This window comes from Mustela erminea, chromosome 10 (assembly GCF_009829155.1).
Source record: "Mustela erminea isolate mMusErm1 chromosome 10, mMusErm1.Pri, whole genome shotgun sequence".
Lineage (NCBI taxonomy): Eukaryota > Metazoa > Chordata > Mammalia > Carnivora > Mustelidae > Mustela > Mustela erminea.
The window spans coordinates 9,942,736-9,967,554 of NC_045623.1; the positions used below are offsets into that span (position 1 = coordinate 9,942,736).

Below are 24,819 nucleotides of genomic sequence, written 5' to 3' on the forward strand. Positions count from 1 at the left end.
TCCCAACTATTTTAAGAGATGAACACAAATGAATGGTTTCTGAGAAGTAAGAGACTTGGATCTCTGAAGGTGATTGGTGAGTATTCCATAAATGTATTCCATAAGTTGGTTTGTTTAAAATGGCAACTGTCCAACTATTTTAAGAGATGAACACAAATGAATGGTTTCTGAGAAGGAAGAGACTTGGATCTCTTAGGCTGTCAGGCACACCTGTGTCCGTGCCCTCGTCATCCTCTGAGTGAGGAGAGGGTGTGACGGAGATGGAGGCCAGCTGGGTGGAGCTGCTGCCAGCAGCATTGCTTGTCTTGCTGGGAGTATTCTGGAAAGGGATGTAGTGGCAGCAGTGAACTCAGAACTCTGAGCTCCACTGAGAGATGATGCTCTGGAAATTAGAGTGTGCACCTGCACCACACCCCAGGAGGTGGATTTTTTTCTCTCCTCTATCACCTTACATGGGAATGTGAGATGGAGTCCTTGTTCCTCCGCACTTACTTCCCATCATGCTTCCAGGTCATTCTCCTTGTCATCTGTAGGCTCCTGGATACATCCCAACATTTCTGGATCATTGGAAAGCCTGGCCCACTTTTGCTGTTTCTGATGTTCCTGCTGTCATAATTCTCAGTGATTATAATATTTAAATATATTGTTCTAATATCCTGGCTTCTGAGCCCGCGGTCTCCTCTCCTGTGATGGTCTTGTCCTCCATCCACCGCCTCCGCTGCCTTTCCCCACGGATAGAACCTGGAAGTTGTCATTACCACTCATTCTGAGCCCTCCACTGTGTCAGGCCAGGTGTCCCCTGCTCTGCCAATCCTGCTATCCCTTTACCTCGCGTGACCCCCTATCCTCCTTAGGCAGCCCGAATGTGCTCACTCACTGGGCCAAGCATTGGAAGATTTGGTTAGTTTCCTTGCTCCTTTTAATTTTTTTAATTTAATATTTTAAATTTTTTTTTAGTGATTTTACTTATTTATTTGGGAGAGAGAGTAGGGGCAGGAGCAGAGGGAGAGGGAGAAGCAGACCCCCTGCTGAGCAGGGAGCCTGACGTGGGGCTCGATCCCAGAACCCCAGGATCATGACTGGAGCCACCCAGGCACCCTTTTTAAATGGGCTGTACTCCTGTGGCCTGTGTGGCCAGGTCCAGTCCAGTGCTCTCCCTGTTTTATGCTAACACACTGTGGCTGTAGATAAACTCATTGCCCCACAGAGCCTCACACCTGAAGCGTCTGGTCACTTGCCTCAGTCAAATCCAATATGTCATATGTCCCGCAGTGTCCCAGCAATTATCCTTCCTCTCCTCAAGCCTCGTAGACCCTCTTCTCCAGACCCACTCCTCAGCTGAAGGCTTTGCATCTTGTTTCACTGAGGAAGAGAAGCACTTAGAGGAGAATTTCCACAGGCTGTCACCCTCAGCCTTTCTGCCTACCTGCCCTGAGCACCGGTACCCTGCTCACAGAGGTCTAGGCCCTCTGCTATACTCCAAGTCCTCTTCCTGCCACTGCCCTTGGGGACATCGCCCTAGTCATTGCCCTTGCCCTGTTCCTGCCTCAGCATCCTCCATGGACCCAACTCTCATCCGTAGTATGCCGTCAAACATTGACACCAGCGCCGGGAGCCCCCGGATGCCCCCGCCCCCACCCCTCCAGCTACCACCCACTTGCCACTTGTTTGTAGAGAATTCCATGAAGGATTATTTGTGTTTGCTTTTTAACCCCTTTCCTTCTTTTTCCTTTGCCCCCACCCCAAACAGGCTTTTATCACCCCAGGCTTTCACCCGAACTCTTGATCTCATTAAAGAAACCAGTAATCCATTCGTGCTCTCCTCACCACATCTTTCTTGGCCACTCAGCAGCATCCGACAGAGCGGATCCCCGTCTCTCCTGAAACACGACCTTCTGTGGGCATCCAGGATCCCACCCCGTTCTGGCATTCTGTTCGCTCACTAGCTGTTCCTTCCCGGTTTCCTTGGCTGGTTTGCTCGTCTTGCCCACCTGCAGGCCTTGGAAACCTGAAGGCCTGAGCCACCTTTCTCTGCCTGCGCTCACACCCAGCTGGGTGAGCTCAGCCTGGCTTCAGGCTTTCAGTATTATTTTGGCACTGATAACACAGATTGAGAGCTCTGACCCGGGGCCCCACTGACGTGTGTTTCGAACCGCTTCCTCTGGATTTCCACTTGGATGCCTGTCTGATGATCGTGAACTCATCAACTTTCCCTTGAATCCCGTTCTTCCCCATGTCTTCCCCGCGCTTGGTTAATGGCAGCTCCTTCTTCCCAGTTGCTCAGGCTAAGCCTTGATGTCATCTTCAACACCATGTTTCTCTTCCTCTTTCTCTCGAACACCATGTTTATTCCACCAGGAAATTTGCTGGTTTTACAGCCTCTGACCACCTCTCGCCACTTCCTCCGGGGCTGAGCCAGGGCTCCTTCAACTTTGTCCGGAGGACTGCAGCGACCATCTAACTGGTCACCCGTTGCCCCTTAACAGGAGGCATTTTGTGTTATTTTCAGATTTAACTACATTTAATTTTTTTCCCGTTTTATTGAGGCATAATTGACCTGTTTCACTGTATAAGTTTGAGGTATACAGCATGATGATTTGACTTACATGTATTATGACCACAGTTTTTTTTTTTTTTTAAAGATTTTATTTATTTATTTGACAGAGAGAGATCACAGTAGGAGAGAGGAAGGGAAGAGATCACAGAGAGAGAGAGAGGGAAGCAGGCCCCCTGCTGAGCAGAGAGCCCGATGCGGGACTCGATCCCAGGACCCTGAGATCATGACCTGAGCCGAAGGCAGCGGCTTAACCCACTGAGCCACCCAGGCGCCCCATCCACAGTTTATTTTTAAATGCAAGCAGCCAGAGTGATCTTAAAACAGAGGTCAAAGCATGTCATTCTTCAGCTTAGAAACTTCCAGTGGCCCCATCTCAGTCGGAGCTAAAACTAAGATCTGTAGTGCAAGGCCGTATGAGATCTGGCATCCCTGATCACCTCTTTCTGTTCTTAGGCATCCTAGTGTTGCCCTTGACTTTGCTACCTTTTCTGTGCTGCCCCTCAGCATTGCCAGCTCAACCCGTACCCATCTCGGCCCTCTATGGGGTCCCAGGTTCACTGTTTTCTCCTAGAAGTGGATGTCATTCTAGCCTTACCTCCTCTATGCCAGAGGCATTCTAGAAAGATCCATCTGGTAGCAAAGTGTGTAAGATGGCTTGCAGGGAAGGGAGAAGAGGCAGAAAGTCCAGTGTAGAAGTTCAAGTCTGAGCTCTCCAAGTCCTTTCTGAGGCAGTGTCAGTGGAATGGGAGGGGGTGAGGAGCTGGTGGAGTAGCTATTATTCATAAGTTCACCTGCCTGGTCTGTTGGAGACACTAGGAAGAGGAGAGAATTTCTCTCCTGTTATCATTGTAGCCCTAGAACTCAGGTACTAGGTGTTCAATAAATATTTATTATAGTAATGAAAGCAATTGAACCAGGTGACCGGGAGGTGGGGGGGGGGGGGAGTTGACAGAAATGGAGGCTTTCAGGCTGGGTGGCTGGTTTGTCCAGAAGATGATTAACTCCATTTAGAAGAGTGAGGCTTGTTAAGGTGTGGAGGCATCCCATTAGGAAAACCAGTGCATGCCTTCAGAGAAGCAGAATTTATAAAATATGCAGATTGGGGATCTGGCTATTTATAGAGCCAGCAACTAAAAAGATTGATTTTGTATTTAGATAACACTGGGAAACATTTGAAAAGCCCTTTCATAAGAGTTTGTAAAACTGCGTTCAGACTTTTGGATATGTTTAACTTTTTAAACTTGATGAAAGCGTTAAGAATAATTTGATTTTTAAAATTCCACGGTCATTCAACTAAGGTGCATGATTTCAGGAGTCAGCCCAACTGAATAGCCCTTAGGAAGCCTCGTTAGCAAAGACCTGCAGAGCCTGAGAGAGGTGAGTGTTGATCAGGAGGCAGTGATGTGGGCAGCGTAAAGGGTGTGACCTCAAGTCCTGGCTCGAGAGTCTGGCTGTTAGCCTGTGACACTGAGGAGCCACTGGATCTGATCCTGGAGCAAAGAAATGACTCGATGAACTCTATTTTCAGATGATTAATCAGATGGTAGGTATTGACAATGGATTAGAGAGGGAGAGCACCAGGTTGGAAGTGACTGTGATCTTCTAGGGAGACAGGTGTTGCTGGTAGATGTTGGGAAAGGAAAGAAAGAGAAGATGCTTCTAAGAAAGAGTCAAGCGAACTTAGATTTGGGTTATAAAAAGACAAGATGACTCAGGATTTCACACCTGAATGACAAAATGATTGGTCATACCTTTTTTTTTTTTTTTTTTTTTTTGAAATGAGGAAGGACTACTTCCTTCAGGGTATGTTAGTTAATACCTAAGTGACTTGATGATCTTCCGGAGACACCAGACCTATTGGGAGATTTTCAGAAAGGATATTTTCGGCAGGGGGATTTCCTGGCACCCCCTCAATTCAGGCCATCCACTTCCTTGTGTGTAAGTTCGTATTTGGCTTCCTTCTTCCCTCAAAATCCCCTTCAAATTTCCACCACCAGTGTTTATTAGTGCTTTCTCTCGTTAGCTGCATTGAAGGCGGTAATGGTCATATAAGTAGAATTAACTACTCGATCCTTAAACGATCTGAAGTGGTGTGACTTTTTACTAAAGTTAAGAGAAATACACAAATATCATCAGATCTGTAGAAGCGGTTCTCCATCTTACAGAGCAGGGCACTGGATTCCTGCATTGTAAATGGACCGAGTTGTCTTAAGGATGAAGTGGGTATGTTTCCTGTCAGTTTCATGCTGCTTGAGGTCCAGATGTAACTCCTACTTGTTCGCTGTGGCCTTGGGAAGTCCGGTGGGCAGTGAGAGAAGCTGGGGAGTCTCAGCAGAGATCTGAGCTGTGGGAGACCTGAGGAGGGTTTGCATCCTTTCCCGTGAGTGGGACCGGCTCTTCCAGCGGCCATGCTGTGGCGAGACCACCAGAAAGAGGTTTTGGATGGTTCCATGCGCTCTAACAACACACAAAATTACACCAGCTCTCCCATGTGGGCCCTTTCAAATTCTCTTCATACTCCAGTAGACCTTTCCAATCTTTCAGAGTATTACGTTCCATTTCATAGGTGAAAATGAGATCGATTTAACCAAGGGCTTCCTTCTGCATCTGTAGAACAAGGGGCCTGGGCTGGTTGGTTTCTTGAACATGTTCCCGCTACCACAGGAGCCATGGGCCAAGGTCACACAGCCAGTCGGAGTGGAAGTGCACACCTCCCAGCTCCTGGTTGTGTAATGCACGCCCGTGGAGGGGGTGCTCACCTTGCCGCCGTGCGCTCTGTTACAGCTGATGTGACCATGCCAGGCAGCGCGTGGTAGTCCCCATGTCAGCTGTTACCATGTCACCTCTTGTGATCCTCATCCTCATCGTGAAGGGGCGGCGCTGCTGGTTTCCCTGTTGTGCAGGAGAGGAGACCTAGCCACAGAGATTCAGTACCTTGGCCAAGGGCACGTGGCTCTTCCTAGCAGCGCTGCAGTATGAACCCAGGCAGTCAGGCTCTTAGCCACCTCACCCTTCCTTTTCGGAGGGGAGCCAATGAAGTTTACCTTTGAGACAGTGGAGAGAATCCCTCCCCTCTGTCCAGCGTCCGCTCTCCTCACTGAGGAGCCACCTCTGAGCCTTGTGTTGGGTCAGGCGCCGTTGGTAAGAGCTGAGGCGTGTTGAGTCCTTACCTTCCACAGACATACAGCCGAAGGGGGCTTATGAGGTGCCACTGTTGAGTTCACAAAACACTAGACGCTGGCTGAGTCAGATCACTACACGAGAATCTGGGACAGAACGCTCAGAGCACCCACATCAGCATCCTTGGTTGGGGGTGGGGAGCCCAGGAATCTGTATTTTAATACACACCCCTGGTGACTTCTCATGCCCACTGAGAGTTGAGAAATGCTTCTGTGGAACATTTCCAGTGAACTAGAAAGCTCAGTTTCAGGCCCAGCATAGTCACAGAGGGAGGCATAGGTACGTGCAGAGCGTAGAACAATCAGTTCTGGTTCTTAAGTACACAAAGACACTTGGGGCCTCAGGAAGGTGCTTCCTGGGGCTGCTGTGGGCATGTGGTAGGCAGGAAGGACCGGAGGAGGCTTAGAGAGGAGGGCTCCGGGCTGGCTAACTTGGAGTCAATGATAGCAGCTCTTACTCTTTTAAAAGCTATTGGTCTGTGGCTTACAATTTAATCTGGAGAAAGATGTCCATTGCTTGCTGTCAGGCAACACATAAAAAGTTATGTGAACTAGATTAAATCCAACAGCTGAAGAAGTCCCAAGCAGAAGGGGAAGTCATGGGTGACTCAGGTCTCTAACCGGGTGTGTTACTTAACTGAGCATGAAAGAAGTCTGGAGAAGATGAGGGGAAAGAGAAATTGAATATTTTCCATTTTTAGATTTTTTTAAAAAAAGACTTTACTTATTTATTTGACAGAGAGAGCATAGGCAGGCAGAGCAGCTGGCTGAGGGAAAGGGAGAAGCAGGATCCACGCTGAGCAGAGAGCCTGACGTGGGGCTTGATCCCAGGACCCTGAGTTCATGACCTGAGCCGAAGGCAGATGCCTAACAACTGAGCTATCCAGGTGCCCCCATTTTGAGATTATTTTAGATGAATAATTAGATTGTAAGCATTCCTTTGCCTTAGAAAATACTGTTTTAAATAGCAGCATGGTATTCTGTCATCTTGATGAATGTTACTTTGCTCTAATTTGCTTTTTCATAGATGTTCATAAAGCATTGAAATTTTATTATCCAAATGCTACCATGACCATTTTCTGGAGAGTCCGTATATTTATACATGTTTTCTCCAATTTCTTATGGTGAGTTGTTGGGGCAAGGTAGAGATGCAAAAAGGCCTATGAATGAATAAATACATGGACGTCTAATGGGATAAACTAGCGTTATGGTTCTTAACCCTTCCTTGCAGGTTTGGGCTGCTTTAGCCAGTCGGGGGCACCTGTAGAGAAAGACTGGGCCTGAGGCCTCCAGACTGACAGGTCTGTGGCAGGTGCCGTCCCCCACTCTGCCTATTAGCAGGACCTGCTCACGGCACGGCTCCACGCATGCTTTGCAAACACTGTAAGTTAGATATCTTTTGGAATTAAACATTTTTAGATTGTAGAATAATACGAACTGTTTCCTCTATATATGTTAGGAAGCACCCTGCTTAGTTTTGGGTACCACCTTATACTCAAATACAAGAACATTTTTAGTACAACAGGGTAGTGAATACTTGAAGTAAGTGAGAAAAATATGGAGCGCCTGGCTGGCTCAGTTGGAAAAGCATGCAACTCTCGATCTCAGGGTCACAAGTTCAAGCCCCACATTGGGTATAGAGCTTATTTTAAAAATAAATAAATAAATAAATAGGGGCACCTGAGTGGCTCAGTCACTTGAACATCTGCCTTCTGCTCAGGTCATGATTCCAGGGTCCTGGGATCGAGCCCCTGCATCGGGCTCCCTGCTCGACAGAGAGCTTGCTTCTCTCTCCCCCTCTGCCTGCTGCTCTGTCTACTTGTGCTCTTTCCCTAGCTCTCTGTCAAATAAGGAAATAAAATCTTTACATAAATAAATAAATAAAAATAAAAAAGAAGTAAGTGAAAAAAAATAAAAACTGTTAAATCCTCATGTCAGCTCAGATGAGGATTTGCAGCTACCTGACTTTGCTGCTATTCTGTGGAAACTTGTGTCTTCCTGCATGGAGGATAAGGGATTTAGTGCCTGCGTATATTCTGAATTTGAGCAGGAAGATCTGACCCAGAAGAAGAGGGAATTCTGTCCCCTGAGTGCTCAAGGAAGGGGGTCTGTTTGTCTTTTCTAGCTCATGAGGAAGCTGGGAGCTCTTCATCTCTTCATAGATGATGAGCCTAAATGTTCCTCTTTCCTATACTAAATATTACCTTTCTTTTCTCCAGATCCTCTTCCATCTCCAACACTAAATTGCACCTTGGCTGCTGAAGACATTACAGTCAATTGCAGGATCCCAGAATCTTACAATTTCATACAACTTTTAAACTATTCATGGAACTGCTTTCCGGCACTGTGTAAAAATGGCTCGAATATGTCTGAAGTGGTGATTAAGAGGAACAATGATCTCTCGCAGGAAATAAGCTGTACTGTTAACAGTCCATTGTCCAAACAGACATCCTTGCTTGTCTTAGCAACCTGTGTCCCAGCTGGTGAGTAAACAACCCAGTGTGTCATGGCAGAGATACTCTACGGGGGCGGGAGGGTTTGGGGGGGTGATGCATCCAGGGACCCCAGGTGGCTCGGGAGTTTCAAACCAGAGATGCTCACCTGTGTTTCATGTCTGAAATGTAAGATGAAGAATGGTTTCCATGGACCTTGCATTATAGACATGCAGCTGCCATTTCTCAGCCTCTGCTGGGCCAAGCACTGTTCTGATCAGTTCATGAAGTCAGTCCTCCCCCAGATGCAGGAGTTGGGTACCAGCCATTATCTTTATTTTATGGGGAGGAACCTGGACGCGGGGAGTTCAGCGTGGTTGCCTCAGATCACAGATAGTGAGGGGTAGAGCCTGGTTTTGAAGTCAGACCATCGGGCTCTGGAGCTCCTCAGGAACTGTTCCCAGCAGTACTCAGTAATGTTCTTGATAACCATTGTGTTCTTGAAGGCTGCCCGTGTGCCGCAAGAATGTGTACTTGGTACCTTATCTCGGCTGCTCCCTGGATGGGATGACAATCTGTCTTGGCTGTGGCCCTTTTATTTTGTTCAACTCTCGTGTATCTTTGTAATTTGCAATTTTTATTAGCAGGTTTTGGTTTTTTTTTTTTTTTTACATTATATTCCCAGTTTACAGACAAAAGGATCGGTAATTTGAAAGTCGGTCATTAGAACATAAAAAAAGAGGTGAAAATAGTGAACACTATGATGCAGAACAATATCATCCTTGTAAATAGTGAAGAGGACTCTGTGAGTTCCCTTGGGCAGTGATGGGGTGATTCTGTGAATCCATTTTTTCTGAACAGGCAACTAAAGCAGAAAAAAGCAGGTAGTCAATGTCATGAATATAAAAAAACCTTGAATTATATTTGATTAGTGAGCCCTTCTCCCTGAGTTGCCCATGTACTACTGTCCTTCTTGAAAATTTTCTTTCCTCTCTCCTCTCTCCTTTTTAGTAGGTTCCATACCCAGGGTGGAGCCCAACATGGGGCTTGAACTCTGAGGTCAAGACCTAAGCTGCGATCCAAAGTCAGACACTTAACCAGCTGAGCCACTCAGGCACCCCCAAAATTTTCAAATAATGACATGGAGGGATTAAGTTCATTATATCATTTTCAGACTAAGCAGTGTGAACTCCTGGGTAAAGCAAACAAATACTTCCAGATGAAGTACAAAATGAGTTCTAGTTCTTAACCTATGGTTTTGATCCCCAAAGGCAGAGAAAAAAACCAGACCCACAGAGGTGCCACTTAGGATGGCACCTTTTGTGCAAGTCACACAATTGTCCAGAAGATTTGAAAGCCAGCTGCAAAGTCCACGACAATTGTTCTGCGTGGAGCAGACACGTCTTTAGTAATTCCACTTACTGGGTGTTACATAATATCCAAGGTGTGGAAATGCAATTTGATGCTAGCAGATAGTTGCCTTATTGTGGGAACAAAAATCAAAAGCAGTGTGCTTTTTTGGCTTAGGGGTGTGTGTGTGTGTGTGTGAGAGAGAGAGAGAGAGAGAAGAGAGAGATGCCCATAACCAACAAAAGAAAGAAGGTATTGCCTGCAGAATAAACCAGATGGTTGAAATCTTGAAAAGCTTCTTGTGCCCCAAGCATTTTGCCCTTGCATAGGTTTTCACTTAACCTTTACCCTTGGAATTGAGTGTCCAAGTAAGATGCCCTTTCCTGTGGATACCTTGAGAAAAGATCATCATGATCTCATCCCTCTTCTTGATGATAGAGGTGGTTAATTTGCAAACAGACTCTCTTGGTTATGCAATAATGGTGATCCATCTTTCTTTTACATCACCCTCCAAACTAATAGTTCACATTGCATTATAGACTTTGAAAGTTTGAGAAACAGTGCTAGGTAATTCCAGGTCATTTAAATCCTGGAGTAGTGCTGAGGCATCTGGGTGGCTCAGTGGGTTGAGGGTCTACCTTTCTCTCAGGTCATGATTCCAAGAGTCCTGGGATTGAGTCCCACATCAGGCTCCCTGCTCAGCAAGGAATGTGCTTCTCCCTCTCTCTGCCTGCCCCTCTGCCTACTTGGGCTCTCTTTCTGTCAAATAAACAAATAAAATCTTTTTTTTTTAAGATTTTATTTGTTTATTTGACAGAGATCACAAGTAGGCAGAGGGGCAGGCAGAGAGAGAGAGAGGAGGAAGCAGGCTCCCTGCTGAGCAGAGAGCCCGATGTTGAACTCAATCCCAGGACCCTGGGATAATGACCTGAGCCGAAGGCGGAGGCTTTAACCCACCTGACCACCCAGGCACCCCTAAATAAATAAAATCTTTAAAAATAAATAAATCCTAGAGTAGTCCTGACATAGGAGATATATACCTGGGGACCCACTAAGCTAGTGTTGGCGGACGTCTTTCTTCCCTGCATCTGGGGCCCAAATTTAATGATCGTAATGGTTCTTCTTGACAATAAATTGTCTAGGATCTCTTTTCTTTCCAATGTGATTTTTGAATACTTTCTGTAGAGTTGCATGCATCAGAACAGATAAATTTTTGTGGGTATAGTGGTTAAAATCTAGGTGTTACTTTTTTAAGTGCTGATTTTTTTCTTTTATTCCAGACTTTTCCTATTTTATCAGTGAAACATTGTAACTCACATGGACCAGCCTGCTGCCCTCTGGCAGGCCCTCCCCAATAATCGTCTTGTTGGCTGCCCACTATCACCATTCCAGACTGCCCCACAGGAGTCACTTACCTTATAAGAAGATGTTTACCTTTTAAGAGTGAGGAAACAAGTTCTACTAGCTGGAGCGGCTTCCCCAAGTTCAATTATGTAGTGGAGATACAATTAGAATTTAGGTCTTTGAATCCTAGAGCCTTTTATTTTCCCCATTACATCATCCTGATTCTGTATGTCTTAAAATAAGTCAAATTAAGGAATAGATTTTGACTCACGCACAGGACTTGGTTGCCAGAAAACCGTACCATTGGAATGATAGTATGGACTATGGGGGTGTTCTGTAGGACCAGGGATCAGGTTTTTTAATAAATAAATTATAAGGGGAAGAAAGAGAGAGGCGAGGGGGAGCTTAGAATGTCAAGAGATTTAAGAAGCCTATAATTAATTGCAATGTATGGACCTTGTTTGAACCTGATTCAAACAATCAAAAAAAAAGTGAAAAAATAAGAGAGATTTAAGTGGTGACTGCATATTTGATTGTATCAAGGCCTTAGTTTTTTTTTAGCTATGATAATGGCATGGTTATGCTTTATAGATAATCCTTATCTTTTGGAAACATATACCAAAATGGGTATGGCTTAAAAATGGTGCTCTCTGGACTTAAACAGGGGCTCACTTCTCTACTTACCTTGAAGCAAGTGAGAGGGAGAGGAGAGAGCACAGTCCTTCCCTTTAAAGAGCCACCCAGTGTGGCATGCATCACTTCCAGGGCCAGCAGCTTGGCCAGACTGAGTTCATGGCCATGGCCCCTGGGGGAGACGGGGAAGTGTCCTCCTTACTAACCGGCTGGCCGGGCATGCACCGACTTAAAACACAGGGGTTCTATTCCCAAAGGAAAATGGGGAGTTGGGTATGGGGACCAATAGATTAATATAACTTGTACCGTTTTATTTTATTTTTAAAGATGTATTTATTTATTTTAGAGAGAAAACATGTGTGAGTTGGGGGAGGGGCAAAGGGAGAAGGAGAGAGAACATCTCAAGCAGACTTTGCTCTGAGTGCAGAGCCTGATGCAGGGCTCGATTTCACGACCCATGAGATGATGGCCTGAGCCAAAACCGAGAGCTGGATGCGTAATCGACTGAGCCACCCAGGTGCCCTAACTTGTACCATTTTAAAACTTAAACGAAATCGGAAAAACGTAAAGACTGATAAAAGTAGCAAAGTAAACAGAGGGTCTCGCATTTTTGCACCTCGCCGGTCAGTTCGTGTACTCCCTGGGGTATGTGCACCTAATTTAGAAACTCTGGGTCTCAGCCAGAGGTTATGGTGTCTCAGAAGGCTGTAATGGCAGCAGATTGGGAGCAGTGGTTCAGGTTGGGGTACGTGTTGGAAATACAGCCACAAGGAATTCCTAATGGTTTGAGTAGGGGAGAAGGGTCCCAAATAAGAAATGTGCAGATGACCCCCAGATTTCTGGCTCAAGCCGCTGGATGAACAGTGTCGTGGTTTACTGAGACTGGAAAGCAGGGCAGCAGGTGTGTGGAGGACGTGAGAAGTTTGGTTTGGGACATGTTCGAGATGCCTGTTAGATTTCAAGTGGAGACCTCAGGTAAGGCGTTTTGATTTGAGTCTAGGTCTCTGGGGAGTCATTAGCACGGGAGAAGGAAGTGTGGGCAGAATCAGTGTACAGTCAGCATTTAAAGCCGTGGGACTAGGTGAGCAGATAAGACAGAGCAGTGGACTGGGACTGAGTCTCAGGGACTCCAGCATTTCGAGGCTGTTGAGAGGACAAGTGTCCCACAGAGGGGACAGAGAAGGACCTCCCAGGAGGCAGGAAGAAAACTCCAGCAAGGTGACCTCTCAATCAGGAGCCACGTGAAGAGGGGGGAGTACCTGTCCGTGCAGCAGACGCCGAGGAAGAACAGACTGAAGAACCTGTGTTACTGTTTTGTCATCTCCCCTGAATATCTGCTGTCCCAGAGTGGGCGTGGCATATGGCATCATCCCTGGGAGAAAGGTTTTTGGAAAGGACTGGATCAAGTACCATTAGACTCAGCGGTTTAAAAATAATACTCTTTTAAAAATATTTGTGGCTTGAAAATGAAGATGGCTTTTTTCACATTAGAATCTATATCTATCTATATTTATCTATCTATCTATCTATCTATCTATCTATCTACTGGGGTGTGTGTGTGTGTGTGTGTGTGTGTGTGTACATACATACATACATATCCAAAGTAGGCAGTCCTGGATGTATTGCCGCTCGATAAAGTTGTCAGAGACCCAGCAGCAGCCTGGCTCCTCCTGCCTTGCCCACTGGTTCAGGCAGGAGGATCCAGAAAGGGGAGACTTTGGAGAAATCCACACAGCCCTCCCTACAGCTCAGTGCCCAGCACTTAGTCACGTGGTCAAACCCAGTTGCAAGAAAGGCTGAGGAACTAATCTGTGAGTGGAGTGATAGCATGCCCAGCCGAAAATCTGAATTCTGTCACCAAAGAGCGGGGGAAGGATAGGGGGCATTACAGGGAGGTAACTAGCAGTTTCTGGTTGGGGGGCCTCTCAGCTCAAACAGGTGGGTGACTTTCTGTTTGTTCTGACCCACGTGTGTTCTGAATAAGAGGAAAGGGTGTGTATTCACATTCTCATTCTCATTTATTCATTCACTTTCTCTCTCCCCTCCCCAGCCTCTCCCTTCTCTCTTAACCCTCAGTGGTTGCTGTTAGTGACCCCAGCCTTCCCTTAGCAGTGCCCTGGGATCATTTTGCCATATGCTTAGGTATTCTGCCTTTGGATTTTTAGCAGCTGGATGGAGTCCACATTGTAAATATGTCCTGCCTTTCTGCTGAGGACACGTAGGTTGTTTTAGCTTTTTTTTTTTTTTTTTTTTTTTTTTTTAGGATTATTTATTTGACAGAGAGAGATCACAAGTAGGCAGAGAGTCAGGCATAGAGAGAGGGGGAAGCAGGCTCCCTGCTGAGCAGAGAGCCCAGTGGGACTCTGGGATCTCAGACCCTAGGATCATGACCTGAGCTGAAGGCAGAGGCTTAACCCATTGAGCCACCCATGCGCCCTGTGTTAGCTTTTTGATATTGTCAGGAAAGCTGCGGTAAACATCTTTGTGCCTTTTCTGGAGGGAGGGAAGAGCGCATCACTGATCGTTTCTGTAGAAATGGACTTGCAGGGTCAAAGGATGTCAGTAGCGATGCCAAGATCATCTCCTCATTAGGGTGATGGTGATAGGTTATAGCTGTTCTCAAGGATCTTAACTCAACTGATGCTCCCAGCTGCCCTGTGAGACAGGTGTACGTATCACTCCCATTTAGCCACCCCTGGAGGAAACCGAGGCAGCAAGAGGTTTGCAGCACACTCCGACTCTTATAATGGTTCGACGAGACTGGGGGCACACTGTGTAGCTGCTTTACGATGGACGTTTTTACGGAGCCCTTGTTACGCACTGCCACCACAGTGCCCTACCAGACACGTGTTGCTAAGTTAAGCTTCCACAGACAGTGTGGGCTAGCTGGAAACAACACTTCTAGTGGAGTGTTTGCATCTTTGAATAAATAGCACTGGGCTTGCTATGTATCAACCGTATACGGGTAAGTTTATTTATAAATACTGTTGGATCTCTTGATCTACGGTAGTCGTGTGTCATAAAGTCACCGTGAATACGGAATGAGTGAATACTGAATGTTGCTTCTGGGAAATGCAGGGTTAGGTTCCTGCAAGCTTCTGGTCAACATTTTTGGCAAGAAATCAGTAAACAACCTTGTTTTGTGTGCGTTTCTATTTAAAGACACCTTATTATAGATGTGCTGTTGATTCATGAACATTGGACTCTCGGCCAACAGCGCCATGACTTAATGCCTAGATGAAGCATATCTAACAAAAACATATATTTTCTCTGAAAGGCATATCCCAGCCTTCTTCCACGTAGGAACGCTACATAGCACTTTGGCACTGTGTTCAGGGCTGTTTTAGACAATTAGCCAACAAAAAGCACGAAAGTATGAAAAATGTGGCCGTACACAGACCAGGCATAGGACACTTCCTTACCTTAGAGGAGAGGACTGAAGAAGGGGGAGTGTTGCCTGGTTCAGCCTCAGTGGGGACATGTCCACCTAGCAGTCGGGTTTTTTGCGGTCCTGCCGCATGTGTCCTCCAGGGACCATGAACATGCTGTGGCATGGACATGGGGAGGACACATACTTGCCTCTTAGCAAGTAGGCGGATTGTAGATATGGAATCTGCAAATAAGAAGAATCCCCTGGACTCTGTTTTGGTCAATCTGGCTAATTGTATTTCCTTCTTTCTTACCAGCTTCCTTTATTTTTATTTTTATTTTATTTATTTATTTTTTTTACAGAGCATTCAAGGAACAGGTTTGCACTTATACCAGCAGTAATCATACCCCTAGCAGCAGGAGTAATTTTTTTGGTTTTTCAAAAGAGGTATGTATACTTCTTTTCAAAAAAATCCGCTTCGACCTCGAATTGGTTTTTCAAAGGCCAGAAAGTTAATAGTTTAGAGACTAAAGCAAAGTTTGAAATTTTAGGCATTTGGAAAGAAACCAAGGCCTCTGTTTCTTCCTGTGTTCTTCATCATCCAAAGTTGCTGGGTCCGCCAGGTTTGCCAAGATTTTGCATGGTCTTGGGGGGAAGGAATCCTCAGGCCATTAGGAGGCTTTACAGATGTGGGAACCCCGCTGGATGTTCCCCAGCCTCCTTCTGCTTGTGGTCTGCGTCAACATGTATTATATCTCTGGTCTCCAAGCTAGATTTTGCACAAGACCCCTTGCTCTTGGCTGCCAGGGCTTTACTTTCCATTCTTCTAGCCCAGAAGGGGGTCCCAGGGAGGAGGAAGCTGTTGTTGGGGTTTGGTGACTTGGAGGGGGTCCTAAAGGCCTGGTGTTACTTGCACTGCCTTCCTGAGCCATCCTGGGTCCCCTAGACATGTGGGCCAGTGCCGAAGGCAGCCCATGTGCCCTGGAGAACAGGTGGGCTGTTCCCCCATCCTGTTCTTCTCCACATCTGCTTTCTCAAAAGGGCTCTTGGCAAGGCTGATTTGTTACTCCCACAGGGAATGCAGAAGAGTCACCTTTCAGCCACGTGATGGCATGTGGGTCCCACGTCATTTCACATGCATGTCTTGGACCAACTTAGATTTTATGTTCCCCTAGACCTGCGCTGCTCAGTACCGTAGGCACTGGCCACGTGGAGTGGTCTAAATATAAAAGCAATTCATTAAATTGAATTTAAAATTTCTTTCCTTATTTGAACTGTCTACATGTAAAGTGCTCGGTTGCCACACAGAGCTAGCAGCTACCATGGTGGGACGGACCAGTCAGAGAAGAATTCCATCATCGCAGAAAGTTCTGTCCGCCAGTGCTGTCCGAGACTACTGTTGGTACCTGGCCACTAACATGTTATATCCCAGGGATACTGTTTCCATATTAAAGGTTGCATATACCATGAGGATCCCTAGGTGGTAGATTATGAGTCAGTCGACTCTCCTCTAAATAAGATATAAAAATCAGCTGAAGAAAGTTTTGAGGCTTCATCACCAATGAGTAAAATATTTAGGAAGCTCAAATGTTCTTGTAAAGAATTATTTTTAATCCCCAAATAACAGTATCATTGTTCATCAGCTCCATAACAGATGGGTTCCCAGAAACCAAAATCATTATCCACTCAGAGTTCTTGTGCATCTGTCATCAGAATACCTGAACCAAAAAAGAAGGTGTACTCAGTGCCCATATAATTCCAAAGCAGTCAGGTGATTTAACTTTTTTAAAAAGTTCATTCAGTAGAGAAGAAATTAATTACTCCATGGTCAGTACTCGTAGCACCTTATAACCTGAAAAAAAATTATCTTGAAAAATATCCTTACTTCAGCTGGCTTCACCACCCTAAAGCCATAACTTGGGAAAGGCTGAGGCATTTGGCATGGAGCCTTCTGAGGGGGATGGCGGTGAGTTGTAGTTGACAGACACCGGGACGAGTTCAGTCAGGCTTGTGGACTAGGCTGCTGGACCACCAGCCTGGCTCCAGACGAGGGCTGATGCCTTTTATGGGAGGACACTGATGTGTACGTGTATGGAAGCCACATCTTAACATCCAAAATGGCAAGCCATGAGCCAGTCGTTGAACCTGGGAAACATGGGAGTCCAAAAACACATGCCGCAAATGTAAAATGCACACTGACTTTTTAAGACGAATTTGGAAAGGGCTGCAAAATATCTCATTAGTAATGTTTATTTTGATTACACGTTAAAATGATAATATTCATGACATGTTTTAAAAAAATTATAGTGTCAAAATTAAACAACTTTAATTTCAAAATTAGAACATATTGAAAATGAATTTCACCCTGTTCTTTTCACTTTGTAATACGACTGCTAAAATTGTTAAATGACCCGGGTGGCTCACATATTCCTGGGCAGTGCTGACCCACGCCATCCGAGCCTGCCCTATGTCTTTAGCTTTGTGCATGGGCTGCCATAGACATATCCATTTTTGTTAGCAGTATTTGCATTTCTTTTCCTATCATGTGAGGAGCCATCTTGGAACACGTCCCTGGACCCCCTCTGCAGTTAGTTTGGCTTCAGCATTTGGAAGGGTGGGAAGACCAGCTCGACAGGGCTTTGATTTAGAGTGCTTCAGAATCAGGTCTCCATCAGGCACGCAGGAACTGCAGCGTTCAGCTTTGCTTTTCAGTCCTTTAACTGAGTTGAAAATGTCTTCATTTGTAGGTTTTCTGAAATATGGCAGAGATACAGAGAGAACCGAGTAAGTACCCCGTAGACTGTGCGGTGGGTAAATTAGGTATCATGCAGCAGAGCCAGAACAGGCCTGATGTGGGCCACCTCTTCCTTGGGGACCATGTGTATCTGTCACTTGTCTTGAATGGTAGTAAGTGACATCCGTGCTGGGCTCAGCAGTTTCCGGGTGTCACCTCCTCCCGCCCTCGCAGTGGGTTTTGCACAGGGGTATCGTGGCCACTTGCTCTGAGACAGTGACTATGAGAAGTCAGGGCCCATTGCTAAGACGTCATCGAGCTGGGTCAGATCAGGGTCTTCAGACTAGGAGGGTTATCCTGTTAGCCTCCGTCTCCTGTCCCCGGAGAACTGGACCAAGGATTGGGTTCACTTTGGGAGCCAGGATCAGACCTGGGCCTGTATCACAAGCCAAAGGTAGGATCCACACAGTCAACAGCAGCAACGTGGCTAAACTCCCCTATGGAGGCTCCAGAAGGACCCCGGTCCCCTGCCAGGTCCTTGGCAGTCGGGAGGCAGGAGCCCAGGAGCTGGGCTTTAGGGGGTGGTGGGAAGAGTAAAGGGACTCAGGGCTGTGAGGCAGGATAGGGAGTGATGAGTGTCATCCTCTTTGGGACAGCAGATGTCGGCGAGAAGAGGGAGCTAGGGCTGGACTGGCAGGCTGGGCCAAGCCAAGATACTGAGAGAGTTGCCAAGAGGTCTGTGTCGTTTTTTTCTGGGAAACCACTGAGGGTTTCTGAGCAGAGCTATGTGTCAGACAGAGCTTAGGGGGCGTTAGTAGACAAGAGGCTGGAGATGGGGACACGGGCTGCTGGACAAATGGAAGAGTGCAGCCAAGTAGAGAAAGCCCGAGTCATGGTCGCCCTGGCAGGGCTGCCATGGGGGGCCGGCTGCTGGAGGAGGTGTGGCAGTCATAGTGATGAACACTCCAGCTAAGCAGGCAGGCTGCCCGGGCCGGGGGTGCGAGTTCCCTGCCAGCTCATCTCTCCCGGGCCTTGAACAAGTCACTTCAACCCTCTGTGCCTCAGTTGTCTTCTGTGGAAGAAGGGCGTAACAAGAGTAGAGGAATAGTAGTGTGGGTGATAACATAGAAGTAGCAGCATGCACAAACACGTTAAGAAAAATACAGCGCTTAGAAGAGTGACTGGCTTGGAGGGGAGCTTAATCAATGTTACCACGCTAGGATGATTGTGAATATTATTATTATCCAGGAAAAAAGCCAGAAGTGGCAGGGATTCTGACGCTTGGTGCCCAGGCGGGGCTCTGGGTTGGGAAGCCGGGTCTGTGCTATGACACGCTGAATGTGGGCTTCTGGCGCATTACACGGGTCCCGAGGTCTGGTGCACAATTGCTGAAGTGGCTTCCGGGGCTGCGGCTGGAGCTCCAGCTTGGGGTGCACCTTCATTAGTAACCGATGCCCTGAGCGTCTGAGGTCACCAAGAAAGACAAGTCCTTGGGTGACAGGCTGAGTGGAGGAGCTGGGCTGGGTCGAGTCAGGGACGGAGAGCCAGATTGGCCCTTGCTAGAGACCCTCAGGGCAGCGGCTGCATATTAACGGTGAGGAGAGACTGGGGAGGGTGGGTGGGCAAGACGTCTTCTTTGGCTTTATTGAGTGAGTTGCTGATTTTTGAGAATGCCCCCGGGGTCAGCGGTAGGAGTGGGAATGAGGAAGGGCTGCTGTGCAGCAGGGAGCACCTGCCTGCAGCGGGGCCCATGGGCTCAGAAGGTCCCTTTCTCCCCAGCTGCCGAGTGGGACACACCCAGGTTACCAGGGAGGCTGGCTGGAGGCCTGGGGCAGCTCTGGGAGGCTCCTATCAAGGCTGTGAGGAGGGGTCAATGGGCCAGGAGGCCATGCGGAGGGGGCTGGAGAGAGGGTGAGCAGCGGTCAGTGAGGTGAGGAACAGGTGTGCCAGCAGGGAAGGGGGAGAGAGAGGACAAGGGGCTGTGGTCAGAGGTGGGGATTACCAATTGGCAGCAGTGAGCATGACTGCTGGGGAGGGCGAGATTCTGGGCCGGCCTCTGCTGGGACCCTGCTGGTGACAGCGGACAGGCGGCCATCGGAGGGCCACTGGGAGAGGTGACGGGGTATCCCAGAGCTCATGCCCTCGATGGCTGCTCTCTCCATTCAGCACACTTTCACGGAGGTCCCTCTGCGCCAGCAAGGTGAGGCTCTGTGTTCGCTGGTGGCTTGAGATCATGTGCCCAGGGAGGCCTCCACTGTGTGGGGTTCAGAGAAGGGGTATGTTAGGGCTCCCCCCTCGAGCAGCGTGTGGGCACACTGGAGAGAGTGGATGAGTACATAAACAGATGGGCTGAGGCCCGGAGGAATGGGCCAGCATGTGTGGTAGGGATGGTCTGGGCTGGGCAGCCACCCGAGGGGAGGTGAAGAGGCCAGAATCATCACGAAGGCTCTGAGGGGAGTGGGATGCCAGCTAGATCTTCGGAGCAGGGTGGAGTGGAGAAGGCATTCCAGCCGGGGAGGCAGCAGGGGCAAAGACATGGAGGGGAGCTAGACCCTCGTGGTTTATTTGACCGAGAGATTGGTCTGCTTAGCATCAAGCTGAGTCGGTGGCAAAAGAGTGAAGTCAGGAGCATTAAGCTGGAGCAGTATGAGAATAGGGAGCCATCGTAGGCTCTTGAGCAGGAGAGCTCTGCCAAGCAAGAGAAGCACTGCTTTGGGATAGTGAGTCTTGGAAGGTAAAAGTGACATCCGAGGGTGACATCCTGGGGAGAGACCTGGGTAGCCTGGAGCTGGGTGTGGGAGCTCACTCACAGCTCTTGGTGTAGTTTTGTTTACTGTTCAGATTTTGTACTTTGTATATTTACAACCTACTTAATACTAATTGTTACATTTAAAGAGGCCACTATAGCCACAGTGGGAATTCCTTAAACTCAATTATTAGTTACATATATGGTTGGAAGAGTAGTGGGGGAGGGGACAAGCATAACCAGGAACAAAGGCCAAATTTTCACGTTTCTGTGAGGACAGTGTCTGAAAGAGCTAGACCCACTTAGAATATATCCAAGGACAGCCAAGCACATTTCAGAGTGCTGAGAGAAAAACAGGCTCATACCACACTTTTCAGCCAGACAGTTCAATGTCGACAATTTCCAGGAGTGCTGGTCATCTCTATTTTTGTGTGAATGCCTGGAAGACAGGTCACAGAGTCACCCAAGCTAAAAAGGGAGCCGAGAGCCCTGTTTCTCTGGGAAAAAAGATCTGTAGTCTGTGGGGGTGTCTCAGCCTGAAGGGGAGCTGGAGAGGCAGGAGGAGCAACCCGTGTGGGCATGGGTGAGGAGTGCGGCCACCCAGCCCTGCCCCTGCTCTGAGGAGTGCTCTGCCTGCCGGGACACATTTGGGAAGCACCTCTCACTTCATGCCCCTCAAAAATTCACAGCACCCATTTTTGGGTTCTATTAGATTCTTTTTAAAAAATTTTTTTATTTTTAAGATTTACTTATTTATTTATTCGAGAGAGAGAACAAGCAGAAGGGAGAGGCAGAGGGAGAGGGAGAAGCAGGCTCCGAGCAGGGAGCCCGACGACGTGGGGCTTGATCCTGGGACTCCAGGACCGTGACCTGAGCCTAAGGCAGCCGCTTAAGTGACTGAGCCACCCAGGTACCTGTTAGATTCTTAATAGGAAAGCTCATAATCTTCTTCCTTTTCCCTAATCCCTGTGACCACAGCACTCACTCTTTATGATCTCTGGTCACCAATGGGGCACAGATATTTGGGGAGCCCTGGTGTGGTCTGGGCTGCACCCAGTGGGTCTGGCCTGACTGAGGAAGTATAGGTGGTAGGGAAGGCACGAGGCAAGAACAGGCAGGGGGGTGTGAAGGGGCGTGTCCAGGCTTTGCTGCAGCTTTGTGCCTGGACTCGTTTCTTCTGAGCCAACCCCAGATTGTCCTGTCATCACTGCAGAGATGACTCATCAGGAAGAGAGGTTGAGGAGGAGCGGAAACCGTCCCCAGGAGCCATATGTGGCCAGGAGCAGATAGCCCCCAGAAGGAGCGACAGCTCACTTAACAGTCCTTAAGGTCTCAGCTTTGTTCTTCGGAGGTCTCAATGACGCTCCAAGACTGGGTCGGTTTGAGGAAACGGGACTGAATGTGAGTGCCTCGCACTGAAGGGGCTACTTCCAATGGGCTCCAGCTACCGTCCCAGGAGGGCTCAAGACCCATCTCCCTTCATCTCTGCACCGCAGAGCCCTTGGCTTTGATGGCTTCATTATAAAAGGTCTACTCCCAGTAGAATAGGAGGGTAACTTGGTTTGCATTTTACAAGTTACTAACAGAAAATCTTTTTTCTTATAGCCCCAGTTGACCGGTACTTCAAGATGATCAAATGTATAGTGACTAAGTTATTTAAATAATGGAATCAAAAGCCATCTGATTTGCTGTTCAAGTATTCTGTCATCTTCAAGGACATTTTGGAACTCTAATCTGAAGTGACCCTCCACTGGAAGAGTTTTTTTGGAAGAAATATCAACTATTAACCAGAACTAGTATCTACCCTATCCCTGCTCTGGTCTCCAACTACATACTGTAAATAGTTTTTGATTCTCAGTTTCTTACTGCTAATTTTCTATCAGATATGCACATGTAAATATGTAAATATACCCTAAATGGTAGGTGGTTTGGCTTTATTTTTTCCTCTTAGGTCAGAAAACTGTTCTGAGTCATCTACCTCAGGAGGTGAAGGCTTTTTACTTAGATCCGTCCTCCGCTGCTCTTTTGTCTTAGAGGGAGAAGAATTCATTGCAGGATGGGTAGTGGAGTGAGGAGATGGACAGAACACGTCCGTGTGCTGCATCCGTGGCTCTTGATAGGAGGTGAGAACACATGGGTCTTCCGTTTACTTCGCTAAGACCAGATTGCCGCCATCTACACTGAGGGGGACTTGCCCCATGAAGGTCTCTTAACGCACTCAGTGTCTGGTGTTAGCTGTCACATGGGCAGGGAAACAGCAGAGAACTCTTAAAAACACTGAAGTCCTATACAAATGCAGACCAACAGCCTCTCCTGAATGAGGAAGCAGATGGCGCTGCCTATCCCCTGGGTCACCGTCATACATACCAACGTCCAAGGCCCTTAGCTCCTGAACCCACACTACCCCTGGAGCTCCTGTCACATGAGAGTCTTCAGCCTGAAAGAGGAAACACCGCTTTATCACACCAAGGCAAAGCGTGCTGAAAGGAGCCCCATGAGACTGCTCTCTCTGGCCCCCTCACAGTTACCAGCAAGAATGAGGTGGGGGCCTGGGAGCCCCGAGTACTCTTGGGAAGAGCCCTTCTTCCCCTGCTCCTTCTACCTCTGGGCAGCAAAGCTTCCTATCAACACGTGTGTCTGGATCATCTTGTGAAACCCTTTTATTTCAGGCCCTGTGGGGAGCCTGGGACTCCCAGACCCTCCTTCGCCTTTTGGACCTTCATCTCCAGACGCTCTGTAAGGCCGTTTCTGACCCCTTCATTAGTAGCAAGATTCCTAGGATTCTCTGCTATGAATGTTGCCTCCACGATTCTGTTCTCACCAGAACCCGACTCTCCCTGAGGCTGATGCTTCCCGATGCCCTCTCAAGGGCCAGCTGCTTCCTCTCTTGGGCTCCTTGGACCCTGGGCAAGAAGGAGGCCTGGTGTCCTCTTGGCTCCTTTCTGCTTCCAGCCCATGCCTCCTTCCTCGGTTCTGATGGGCAAACCAGCAGCTCAGCACCACCAGACACTCCCTTTTCTAGCATCTTCGTTGTTCCTCAACCTGTGAAGATTTTAGCGCTAAGCCCAGATCACTCTCCTAATGCGCCTCCCTTCCGAATCTGAGTGTGCTTTCAGAACCCCAGATCCGGTGCCCTGGCATGGTCTGCCCCCAGCATTTTGCCCCCCTGTCCCTTCCCAGCAGCCACTGCCCTGGTCTTGTCCCTGACCTTCTACCAGTAATGCCTGCAGCCCCTCACAGTCCCTGTTACAAGTGTCCCTGCTCCTCTCTCCATCTTACACATCTCTCCCAGCGGGCCCTGCTCCACAGACCCCCACTGGCCTGCTGCTGCAGCAACCTCTTGTTCCCCGAGCCACGCTGGGTTTCCATGTTCATCGTGAGAGTGACTCCTCTACCTTTACTCTTCTACCCTCCCACTTGTCCTCATTTGGCCAGATCCTAACAAGGTGGGCAGAGTCACCTCTGCTGGTTCCCTCCCCACACCCGAGCTGCCAAGCACCCCTGCAGGCAAAGACAGCCCTGGGCTGAGTCGGGTCATCTTGGACTGCAGACCCCCAGGGGGCTCGCAGTGGCTCTCAGATGACCTTGCAGCATTACCGGGGTCTGCTCACTCTCTCTTCCTCTCTCTTCCTAGACCTGTAGCCCTGTGTCCGCATGCTCGGCGGCTCGCCTCACTTCCTCTGTCACCGAAACAAAAGCATCCAGAAAAACGTCCCACCACGTGTCTGCACACCCGACTGCGTTGGCAGCCGTGTCTTTTGCTTCCCCTCCTGTGACTGTTTGAACACTCCTTGCTCCGCCTGAACCCAGTCTCCCCGACCTTGTCTTTGTCTGCTGGGGCCACCATAACAAAATACGAGTAACTTAAAAAACAGAATTTAGACTGGGCGACTTAAAAAACAGAAATTTATTTTCTCACGGTTCTAGAGGCTAGAAAGTCCCAAGATCAAGGTGCCGGCTGGCTTGGTTCCTGGTGAGGGCTCTCTTCCCGGTTTGCAGGTGGCTGCCTTCTTGCTGTGTCCTCTCATGGCTGGGAAAGAGCCCTGGTGTCCCTTTCTCTTCTTCTGAGGGCACCAGCTCTATCAGAGCAGGTTTCCCCCTCTTGACCCCATATAACCTTTGTCACCTCCTCACGGTTCTGTCTCCAAATAGAGTCACATGGGATTTAGCGTCTCAAAATATGAGTCTTAGGACAAAATGTTCCTTCTATAACGCTGCTTCTGGGTGGGATCCCACCCACCTTCATCTGCTTAAGGAGATCGCTCCTTGTCTGTCTCCCACATCATCAGCATTCACCTTTCTGCTACGTCACACAAACAGAATGTCATTTCCCATATCTTCAAAAAACCAAAATACCCTTGATTCACTTCCCCAGCTGGCCCTTGTCTTAATTTTCCACTATCATTAATGGAAAATTTTCTCAAAAGAAAGGGTCTGTACTTCCTTTTTTCTGACTCCTCCCCTCCTTTCTTGA

General features: G+C 48.0%; 1 protein-coding gene across 3 annotated transcripts in view; it reads left to right on the forward strand.

Moving 5' to 3' along the window:
* The window catches only part of CD58 (CD58 molecule), a 40,813-nt gene extending 17,411 nt beyond the window's left edge, over positions 1-23,402 (forward strand). The window contains exons 3-6 of one of the 3 annotated variants that reach the window (XM_032303638.1): positions 7,956-8,219; positions 15,228-15,312; positions 17,613-17,649; positions 21,951-23,402. In XM_032303638.1, the coding sequence (XP_032159529.1) occupies positions 7,956-8,219; positions 15,228-15,312; positions 17,613-17,649; positions 21,951-21,977 (413 nt within the window). In that variant the 3' untranslated portion in view covers positions 21,978-23,402. The remainder of the gene's footprint in view (positions 1-7,955; positions 8,220-15,227; positions 15,313-17,612; positions 17,650-21,950) is intronic. The other 2 variants (XM_032303639.1, XM_032303640.1) reach the window with 2 other exon arrangements.
* The last annotated feature ends 1,417 nt before the right edge of the window (positions 23,403-24,819 follow it).